Below are 11823 nucleotides of genomic sequence, written 5' to 3' on the forward strand. Positions count from 1 at the left end.
TTTTTTCAAAACACATATCCTTGCCATGTTTCAAAATATAAAGACTTTGAGTGAATTGCGTAAAAGTATTTGGTAATTTACAATTATAAATAACTTAATTTGGTATGTAAAGATTTGTTACTAATATTATTGAAAAAAAACGATGATGAAAAATTACCCCCCCCCACACAATTAACTCAGTGATATTTTTTATTATTATTATTATTATTTTGACTCCTCTTCAAAGTTTTGTGAGCTCAGCAACCAACAGTTTCCCATTATAACCCACTAAAAAATTGATGCTTTGCAAGTTGTCGTGTCTTTATGTGCACCAATAATTATCTGCCACGTAAAAAAAGTCAAACAACTCAAGCTCATCAAAACACATGTTCAGTCGGTTGTCGCAGCAAGTGGATTTTGTCTTGCCTGAAATTGATTTCTTTTTCCCAGCTGAAGATATCGCTCTGCTTATTTCCTTACGCCATGAATTAATCTTTTTGTTTATTATATTATCCATCAAATAATTCTTAATGGATAACCTTAGCCTCTGTTAAAAAAAACAAAAACAAAAATCATCACAACAACTAGACTGAATTGAGTAGAAAAGCTCAATTGATATGATTGAGGAAGGTGGGATTTAGATTCATAATTTTATTTATTCCGTGTAATATACATAGAAGAATAAGATCAAGCTCATGAATGATTAACCATATTTGAAATTTATATCTTATTTGTTTTTATATTTTAAAATTTTAAAAAAAAAATTATTTTTTTATTTTAAATTAATATTTTTTTAGTGTTTTCATATTATATTTTTTAATGTATTAATGTCAAAATTAATTTTTTAAAAAAAAATATATTATTTTAATATATTTGAAAGTGAAAAATATTTTGAAAAGCCACGCAACCACATTTTCAAATAAATTTTTAAAAAAATAAAAAAATATATATTATTTTAATATATTTTTAAATAAAAAATTAATCTTATCATATATTATATTATCTGACACTGCAAGTTGCAAGCTTTTTGATAAGAAATAAAGTTTGCAATTTGTGAAATAAAGTAATAGACCGTTTCCTTGAAATCATGAGAGGTTTGTGATTAAAATTGGCTAGGCGCAAAAAGTGGGTAAATGTCAAACTATAGGGGCTGGCAAAAAGGGCGGTCCATAGTTTTGGATAATTTCTAATCCTTTTTCTGTCCCCATGAATTATATTCTACTTTCTTCAATCTTTTATGGACTTGATAACCTGAACTCGTATGTTCTATTTGGAAGTCTATCTTCTAAATTAAATTCTAATTCTAATTAATGCTAACAAAACTAAAACAATACTATTTAATTTAATTCTAATTAACCGAAACTCGTGATTTACTAGCGGATAGCAACACACCTATTACATAGTTTTATAAGTTGTAAACGATACTATTCGTTGAGCAATGTTATTTTCTCCATCATTAAATTTTTTTTTTTTTTTAATACTATCATCTTAAGTGTAAAATTCCATATTGACGAGTAAAACAGTGATAACTAGCCTTATTAAGAGTGTTGACTGCTAACTTATTATATGCGTTTTGAAACGTCAGGCTTAAAAATGAACTCGCGTCACTAGAAACAAAACTGTGAAAATGATAAGACCCAAAACAAGTAATGTATAGCAAGTTAGGACAAGTTGTTACATCAAATGTTGAGAGAAGAGAAAGAGTTTTTAAAAATAAGAATAGAGAGAATATGATCAGTTAACCATATTTTAGCCACAAAAAAAGTCAATCTTTCATGTCAATGAATCTTTGCATAATGGATTTTGTATGAAGATGATTTGAAACTTTGATCTTGCTAAAAAAACATGGATTGAAGCTTGAAAAAAAAAATTATTTGATTTAATTTTGAGTTTTTGGCCGAATGAATAGTGTTTTAGAATTAAAAATGATTTTAATTAGGTTACAATGATATATGTTAAGGTGAAAATAAGTTTAAAAAAAAACAAAAAAAAAAACTCAAAACCTGACTTTTTAATGGCCTAAAGTGGTCAGGATTCAAAGCAAAAGACGACACATTGTTTATCCAAGCGAATATCTCTTCGTTCATCTTATTAAAAAAATTTAAAGTTGATGATGTGTTATCCTTTCTTTTTTTAAAAAAAAAAAAAAAAACCCTCAAACATGCATCGACTTCGTTTTTTTAAAACAAAATGCGCAGACATATCCTTACAAGTTCAAGCACCTGGCCTCATTTTATATTGCCTTTTTATTTTTTTAATAAGATTCACTATAAATAAAAACAATATATTAAATATTATTCAATCTTACCTGAAAAAAGTTTTGATTTATATATAATAATTCATAAAATAATTGTTAATATTGCCATAAAAGTCATAATCATATTTGAAAACTATGGTAAGATTGAAAAGACAAAATATGCTTATGAATATTGAATGAGAATAAAATTTTTATTTATTTTATATTTTATTATAGATTTTTTATATTAATTATTTTTTCTATCATGTATAAATTATCAAGTTATGATTTTTTGTGTTTGTTATTAAAATTTATTTTTCAAATCATGAAATTTTTTAATTTAAATAAATGTTTTTATAAAACAACATGTTTTCATAAAAAAAAAAGAAAAAAAAAAGAAATGCAAGAACAAGGGAATGGAATTTTGATTGAAGATGTATATTTTCTCTCCTTTAATTAAAATATTAAAATGATTGAAATTTTTATGAATATTTATTTCAATTGCTATTATATTTTTATTAAAAAAACACGCAACTAATAATAAAAAAAAGATATGTTTTTGTTAATTAAAAATAAATGAATAAGAGAAGTAAAACTTGTCTAATAAAATATATATTTTTCAATAATTTAAAACATTATCTTTTTCTATAAATATATATTTATTTACAATATAATTAAACAAAAATAGATTTGAAAAACCGACTCACAGTATTGTGAGAACAAAACTAGCTAATACAAATGCCAAGAGTTTTTTTCTTTTTTTTTAATCATACTCTCAAGTTTGTGTTCCCAATTACTTCAACATAAACATAAAAGAATATATTTTAACACGTCATGACATAGAACGTCATTAAAATACAATAACTCTTTAAATATTTTAAATACTCTTGTGCCCAATCCGTGCCCTTAATTACGGAATTAGAAAGGGAGATTCGAGCATAGATTAAATAATCCGTTTGAAAATGTACTTATAATTATTTTTTAAAGTATTTTTTATTAAAAGAATATATTTTATTTTTAAAAAATTATTTTTAATATCAATATATTAAAATAATATAAAAAAATCAAAAATTTAAATTTAAAAAAAATATATTTTTAAAATATAAAAATAAATAGAGCTTATAAAAAATAAATGATCAAAATCATGAAAGCCTTGGCATCTGGGCTTGATCTATCTAGCCTGTTTTAAGAGTTTATTGGGCTAAAATTACAAATATTTATTGGCTTTATCTATTTAGAATTTACTATACAGGTGGCATGTGCTAAATTGAATATTTATTGGCCGGTCATGGGTAATTGATTTGAACGTATTAAATAAGTTTTGTTAATTTAATAGTAAGATTATATAAGAAAAGTCAACTACAATTAAAAAACTTGGCAATGACTAAAATAAATAAATAATTGTTAATATTATGAAAAAAAAAACACTCTTTAAATATTCTTAAAATATCTCAATGATTTTATTTGACAACAAAATAAAACTAAATGAAAACATGATAACCTCATAAAAAAAAAAAATTCAAAGCTTAATTATCAATAAATAAAACATTGAAGGAATAATTAAAAATTAATTTTTAAAAAATAAAAAGACCTAACTCAAGTCAATTGTAATATCCTCACATAAATTTTATCATTCAATATTTAAATATATAACTTACACATATTTTAAGAAAAAAAATTATGACAATTCTTAATTCAATAAAGATTTCGGCAAAGGTTTTCTTAAAAATCAATATACCAAGTTATTGACCCTTTCACTTCCTTCTTTTATGTCAAATTATACATCCTTAATTATGATCAAAACACAATAATATTATTAATCTAAAGGCTACTAAAATTCACAGCAAGGAAAACATTATGTAGTTTTAAAATAATTAACCGTAATGGACCCATATTGGGTTCCAAACCATTGAGCTTTCAGTTAACACAAGCCTAATGTCTTAAATAGACCAAAAACATTTAATTTAGGCCAAAACAAACTTAATTGAACTTAAAAACCTAAACTAAAAATTATGGTTCAAATAATACTTAAAAAAACATAAAAACTATGTAAAATATTCAAAATAATACAAGGAAATAATCAACCCCCAAAATTGTCCATAGCTTCATTAATTTTCTTATGTAGTCGAGTTTGACTTACGTAAGAATATTATGTGCTTGTCAACCTTTTAAGACCTCTTTCCATGCTTGAAACATATTGTCTTGAATGTTTGATTTTCTTTCCTTATTTGTCGAATTAATGCTCTAAAAAATAAAAAAAAGAGTTGTTGAATTCTTTCATTTTAAAAGCCTTCCATAATCTCCATTGTAAGTAAGGAAATTATGCAAGAGAAAAGAAGACAACAAGGAAAGTCCTCCAAATCTGGTCGTCTCTTGTTCTCCTTGTATGTAAAGGAATCCTTACTTGTAATGGGCAAACAAATACAGGAATTTACTCTTGCACATTGCCACCCCTCAAACACAAGTTCCTAACTGAATCCTCATTATGAATAACCCAAGGCCAAATCATAGGGTGAACTATCATACTTCAAGAAAGGAAAACATAACTCTTGTTTGGCATTTTCACAACATAAGTTTCCAAAAAAAAATAATCATGATTTGCAAACCTTAACTCCTAGTATTTGCAACCAAAGTCTCATTCATATATAATAGGTGGAAAAGGTATGAACAAGGGCCATTTAGCTAAAAAAAAAGAGAGATAAACTTTTACTCACATGGATAAAAGTGGTTGTTGCTGCAAAATTTTATTGGTGTCTCATGTCAATAATGCTACTACTAGCTTTTAAGGCTGCTATTGTTACTTTTTGGATTTGTTATTAGGGTTCTTAGAACATCTAGACTTTAAGAGACACAACGAAAAAACCACTAGACGAGAATTGCTACTATTGCGAAATATGGCTATTGTTTTTTTCCAAATCAAGGTTATTGCTGATTTTTAAAGTTGTTGTTGATACTTTATGTTACCGTTGCTACTACCTAAGAGTGTTATTGGATGTCTCCTTTTTAAGAAACGAAACCAAAAGAGTTATTACTGCTAGATGAAACCACTATTGCCATTATTATCGAAATCAAGGTCCATTATTGCTTTAAAAATTCTCTCCCAACAAGCCTCAAGGTTTTTTCTCCACTTTCTATCAACTCAAATCTCTCTTTATTGTCATTTCTCTTATTCTCTTCTTACAGCTTTGTGTTTTCTTTTTTCTTTTTTATTCATCTCCCTTTTCTTTCTTCTTCTTTTATTTTAGTTTTTCTCTTTTTTCTTACTATTTTTTTTAGGTTGTTGGTTTAAGAGTATTAATAAAGGGGTTGAAATGTTCTAGGGTTCCTATTATCTGGCTAGATAATAACCTTAAACATTGAGAGAAAATCCTCATTTTTGGTATGTCCCCTAACTATCCTAGTACTAAGTTTGAGAATAGCAAAGTGGCTGGCATAACTTGTATTGCATGTGTTATAAGGTAATTTTGGCATGGTTTGACAATGCTTTTAGGGTTGAAGGCTGCAAGTTTTTTAGTTAAGGTTGCATATGGGATATTAGAGAAAATATTGGGCAATTGTTTTGTCTATAATGTAGACAAACAATAAAATAGTGTAAAAATTGGCCATTAATAAAAAGTTAAAAAACCTTTTTGGTTATACCATAATCGGGAGGTGGAGGTGGAAGAATTGTTCAAGACCTTCAAAACGATGATGTTTCCTTTAATATTTTATTTTTTTTATTCTATAGTCTTTTGATTTTTCAATTTTATTCAATTTTGATATTAATCCAAGTTTTTCTCTTCAATTTCATTCAATTTAGGTTAGGATCCTAAATTTTGTAATCTCTTTCGCTTTTTTTTTTCCTTTAGTTTTTTCAATCGCAACCAATTCTTTTCAATAATACCCCTAATTAGACCCCAAATTATTCATTAATTGTTTACTTGTTTTAATTTAGCCCTTTTCTTATCAATTTTATTTTTTGTCTGATGTACCCCTAATTATTATTTTTCTTTCTTTCTTTTTTCAATTGCATATATTATTTTGAAATATATTTTTGGAAATTTTGTTTAGTAAATATTTTTTGATGAAAATTTTATTTTTTATAAGAGTAAAATTGAAGTTATAGCAATTGAGTCAAGTGTTTTCAAATTTGATCCATAAGAATAAATATAATAATAATATTAAAGAGTTACCCACAATCTTAAACATTCTTTTTTATATTCAAAATAATTTGGGTTGCATAGCTGCATCATAATCCTATAACGGACGAGGCACTTTTAATATACATAAATTACCTTATTTTGTTTTTTTATAATCCTCAAATTAGATTATGCTAGTTATGAGTTTTGTGCATGCAAAAGTTGGGAAAGTTAATGCCCGAGGAGGCGAGAAGAGAAGTGCGCCTTGGAGGGCATGAGGTCCATAGAAGCTTTCATGATTTTATTTGGGTTTCTCAATTTTATGGACTCAACTCTTCAAAATGAGGAAGTTTATGGGCTGAACTGAAATTAATGGGCTAGACTGCAATTAATGGGCTAGACATAAGTTTAGTTGGGCCCTTTCGAGGATTTGTTCTGTTCAGTTTTATAATATAGCCCGTCCTCTGACCACCGGGCCTGGCTTTCTAATTAATATATCGTTAACTAGAGTTTTCATTAATTAACATCATCATTAACTTTCAGTTCCAAATATCTATTCATAGTTTTTTCTTTTTCAAAAAAAAATAAAAAATAAAATTAGTTTTTCTTTCTTAAGGGGCAAATCTTTTTTTAGTGTATATATATATATAATAGAAGTTCCACTAAACTATAAATTATGACATATTTGACTATAAGACATGAATAATTGAATATTATCTCTCGTGTTGTTTATTTATTTCCTCTCCATGTTACTATCACATGACAATCTCTAATGACTAATTAACTCATCCATGCTTGGATTAGTCTTATGCGTGTATATATCATATGAGATGTGACCAATCATGCATGCCAAAATTAACAAATTTGGGATGTCCAAATTTGATGGTCAATACTTTTAGATTATAAATAAATTTATATTGAAAAAAATAATATTTTTTAATATCAAAACAAAATATCAAGTTAATATCATTTTCACCTTAATATATCATTTGCTCTCCCCTATCTAGCTAGCATATTATAAACCTGTTTGTTATTATAATAATAATTGTTTTAAAAATATTTTTTATTTAAAAATAAATTAAAATAATATTTTTTTAAAATTTATCTTTTATATAAGTAAATTAAAAACATAAGATATTTTAATTTAAAATAAAAAAATTCAATTTTTTAATGATTTTAAAATACAAAAATTTCATCGAAATATGATACACTACTTGTTACTTTATGTAAATTATAGGTGTGTTTGAGAATGTGATGTAAATGTGTTTAAAAAAAATTATTTAAATTGAAAAATTTTATATATTTTTTGTTATTTTAATTTATTAATATTAAAAATAATTTTTTTAAAATAAAATAATTTTATTTTAATATATTTATTAGTAAAATGTATTATTATTATTATTATAATCTCAAACGTACTGTGTAAAAGTACAGGGAGGGAGGGAGAGAGAGTCAGAGTTGTTCTCAGCTTCAAACTACACAACGTGAGAGACTATCTACTGCTTGTGTCTCTCTACTCTCCCTTTCCCCTTCAACTGTCCAACTCCAAATCGTCAAACCACTCCCTCCCTCTCTAAAAACATATCTCTCTCTCTCCAAAACCCTCTGTAAATTCAGATCTCTCTTACAATGGGCAAGACCTCAATCATCATGTACATAACTATAGCTCTGCTTTTTCTCTTACTAGTGACTCATACTCCAAAGAAACCATCAAACCTCCGCAACCGCCGCATCAAGATCCGGAATGACTTCGCCTTCGACCCCCGCCACCACCACCATGAAACGGTGCCTTTTGATCCTCTTGTTGCTGACATTGAACGCAAACGTGAAGACAAGGAATGGGAGAGACAGTACCTGGAAAATTCACATCCTGAACTTGTTCATCACTCGGCTGCTCCTGGTCACGAGTCACAGCCCGAGGCGGATGATTTTATGGATGCTGAAGATTATTTGAATGATGAAGAGAAATTTAATGTTACTAATAGGTAATTAAAGATTGGGTTTTTTGTGGCGTTGTTGTGAGAAAGTTTGGATTTTTACTTATGCTGTCCGTAGCAGGTAATAAAGAAAATGGTGTCTAGCATTTTGTAATTATGTGCTGAATATTAGATTTTTGCATGTTTTTATATGATAGAGAATGGATTATTTGTGACGTTATGTGGTGAAGATTGAATTTCTTTTATGTGGATGGATAGGTTGTTGGTGCTATTTCCAAAGATTGACGTGGAACCAGTTGATGGTTATGTGAGTGAACATGAATTGACTGAGTGGAGTTTGAAGCAATCTGAGAAGGAAGTCATGCATAGGACTAAAAGGGAGATGGATGTTCATGATAAAAATCATGATGGACTCATTTCATTCGCTGAGTATGAGCCACCTAGTTGGATACATCATTCAGGTAAATGTCTTTGCTACTTACTTGCAGCACATTCTTTTATGTATAGATGTTTGTATGAGCATTCTCATATGTTTTTGAGCTATATATTTGAAATTTATTCCCGTTCTGTCTAGGACTGATTCAGGAGGATTTGCTTTAATAAGAGTATTGTGTAAAATCATCTTTTCAACAATAAGAGTTGAAATGCTACCCATTTACTGAAATAAAATTGCATGACGCATAGGTTATGGTTGTAGCCTCTAAGTTAATAATGTATATCAGTATCCAACAATCCAGGTTAGTTATCTAAGAAACCACTAACATTGTGTTGTTAGGGGATTTGAGGACTTTTCTAGAAACTGCTCGAAAAATAGATGTTTTCTCAGACACCTAAGATTACATTTGAATCATGTGCTAATCTGTGTACTTTACCATTACTAACTAAATTCCCCCCTTTTCTCCTGAATTCTTTCATGGAGGACCTGTGTCAGCATCCTGTTGTTTTTGAAATTTTTAGTGCAACTGAAAGTAGCTGATTGCTGAACCATAAGCCATCGTGACCTTGTTTTATGTGATTTTCAGATAAAAATTCTTTTGGCTATGATATGGGTTGGTGGAAAGAAGAACATTTCAATGCATCAGATGCAGATGGAGATGGTCTTCTGAACATAACCGAGTTCAATGAGTGAGCTTCTACTTTGATTACCAAGTTCAATTTTGGAAAAAGAGAAACTTGTTACTCTGTTCTGATTGGTGCGTGCCATTCCCAATTCTTCTATATTATTTTTCAGCTTTCAACATCCTGCTGACAGCAAAAACCCAAAGCTACTTCAATGGTTGTGCAAGGAGGAAGTAAGGTGACAGAGATTACATCAATTTGCCTCTTAAGAAATTTGTGTTTTGCTTCTTCTTGGAACCTGTTTATTCTTTGATTTGGCATTTGGCTTTGGCTTTTATGTGAGAGATTGAGGGGGGTGGGGCTTAGACTGGTATTTGAATCTTACAATAGAAAGGAAAAAAAAACATAAACATACTACTGTTTGTGCCCCAGCTTCTACCTGCTGCTTTTTTCCTCATTGCAGTATCATAGCTAGAAAAAAATTGCTTTTTTTAGTGATCTTTTTTTAAAATCCCTGACTCCGTTATGCTTCATTAAGCTTCCCACCCTAGTAAAAAAACGAAAAAATTTACCCAGTTTCAGTTAATTGCTTTGACCTGATTGATCGAGTTACCAAAGTTGGATTTTACCAAGAGTTCCGGAGGGTCATTTTACCATTTAGCCTATTTTTCTGTGTTTGAACTTAGAGGAAAACATAGAATTAGAAGTTAATGTTGATTCCATGAATCAATACTCTGATTTAAACTATATACAGAGAGTCAGTTTTGCCAATTAGCCAGAATTATATTGTACATGATTTCATATAATCTTAGGGGTTGTGTTTTAAAGACATTTGATGGACTTTTTTCTGATCGTATGGGAGGTTATTTGTCACAAGCTTTTGAAGTTCAAAATTTGTGGAAACTTTTAGAAGGAAAAGATGGAGAAATATCTCCATCTCATTTGGAAGTGATACTACCATACGCACATAAAAGTTTTCCATAGACAGTCTAGTCTAGCATGGTGGTTTTGGATTTAGAACTTGCGGTCCTTGCAGAGAAGAATGGGGGAGCAATGTCAGGAATAGAAAATAGAAGCCTGCAGAATGTAGTACTCTCTCCTTGGTTTCTAGGTTCCTAATGTAATGAATTAAATGCATTGCAAATCAAAATTCACCTGGTACTTTTACATACAGTTGCACTTATTAGTCTTTGTTGTTCCTTCATTCTTCCTTACTTCTTTTAGGGAAAGAGATTCTGACAAAGATGGGAAGGTTAACTTTCAAGAGTTTTTCCACGGGCTATTTGACTCTCTGAGAAATTATGATGAAGAAGGTCATAATTCATCACATCTGTCAGATGATTCCGTGGAGGCCCCTGCTAAGAAGTTGTTCAATGAACTGGACAAAGATGCTGACGGGTATTTATCTGGTGTTTTCTCTGTTTTTTTTTGTCTGTATTCTTTAACTAGTAATAATACATCCACGAATGGTTTAGAAGCTACATTAATACTTTGACTTGGCTGTGTTCTCTTCATAGATTCTTGTCAGATTTAGAGTTGCTACATGTAATTGGGAAACTTCATCCATCAGAGCGTTACTATGCAAAACAGCAAGCTGATTACATCTTGTCACAGGTATTTTCTTGACTGCAAATAGCTTTCATGTCTTGATGTATAGATGTGCGCTTGCTAGCAGTGTTACCTTCGTATTTTTTTAATAGCAACATGACAATGGAGTTGATATTTTGCACGTGGAAGCTCTGTTGTTGAACATTGTATGAAATCTATTGCAGTCAGATACGGACAAAGGATGGACAGGCTATCATTAACAGAGATGATTGACAACCCATATGTATTTTACAGTGCAATTTTCAGTGATGAAGATAATGAGTACGACATACATGATGAGTTCCGTTAATTTTGGCTAGGTAAGTAGCTCGGCTGCTACACTACCTTCCCTTTTTTTCTAAAACATACTTAATCATTCATGCTATGTTTTACATTTTTTTTTTGAATCATTAATTGCAGGATATTTCCCATAAAAGAAAACAGCTGTAGGACTTGAATTCTTTTGTAGCAAGAGTATAATGGTTTATTCATTAGTAATGGTAAAGCACTTACAACATTCACGAGGATCATGCACCACAATTTTCTTTTTTGGTGAGTATTTGTGCTGTCATACAATAATTCAGTTTTTCTTTTAATTTTTTGAATGATTCAAGGTGCACGAAATTAAGACTTCTAGTCTCATTCTTGCAGATCATTATGGAGCCCAGCTCATTCTGTTGTGAAACTTTCTGGCAAATATATGTTTGATTTACGTTTGATTTTTAGATTTTTGGCTTTCAATTTCTGACATTTCTATCTAGTTAACATGAATTTATGTATCATAAAAGGCTTGAGCATCGTTAATTGTTTAGAGCTATCATTTGAAGTGACATACAGTAACTTTGTACACTGTTGAAAATGATTTTCAAAAAGTATCTGGAAGGGGCATCTGTTAAACTTACGCAAA

At 29.2% G+C, this 11823-nt stretch overlaps 1 protein-coding gene across 2 annotated transcripts; it reads left to right on the plus strand.

The window, feature by feature from the left end:
- Window positions 1–7760: 7760 nt before the first annotated feature.
- Window positions 7761–11823, plus strand: LOC118049633 (uncharacterized). Of its 2 annotated transcripts, XM_073410325.1 has the most exons (9): window positions 7761–8318; window positions 8529–8731; window positions 9293–9395; window positions 9502–9567; window positions 10554–10727; window positions 10847–10943; window positions 11102–11236; window positions 11337–11468; window positions 11568–11823. In XM_073410325.1, exons 1-7 carry the CDS (start codon window positions 7963–7965, stop codon window positions 11135–11137), a joined length of 1035 nt encoding a protein of 344 aa, XP_073266426.1. In that variant the 5' UTR covers window positions 7761–7962; the 3' UTR covers window positions 11138–11236; window positions 11337–11468; window positions 11568–11823. The 2 variants fall into 2 exon arrangements, with proteins under 2 accessions (XP_073266426.1, XP_073266425.1); XM_073410324.1 differs by lacking the exons at window positions 11337–11468; window positions 11568–11823 and having other exon boundaries at window positions 11030–11126.

Source organism: Populus alba, chromosome 7 (assembly GCF_005239225.2).
Source record: "Populus alba chromosome 7, ASM523922v2, whole genome shotgun sequence".
NCBI lineage: Eukaryota > Viridiplantae > Streptophyta > Magnoliopsida > Malpighiales > Salicaceae > Populus > Populus alba.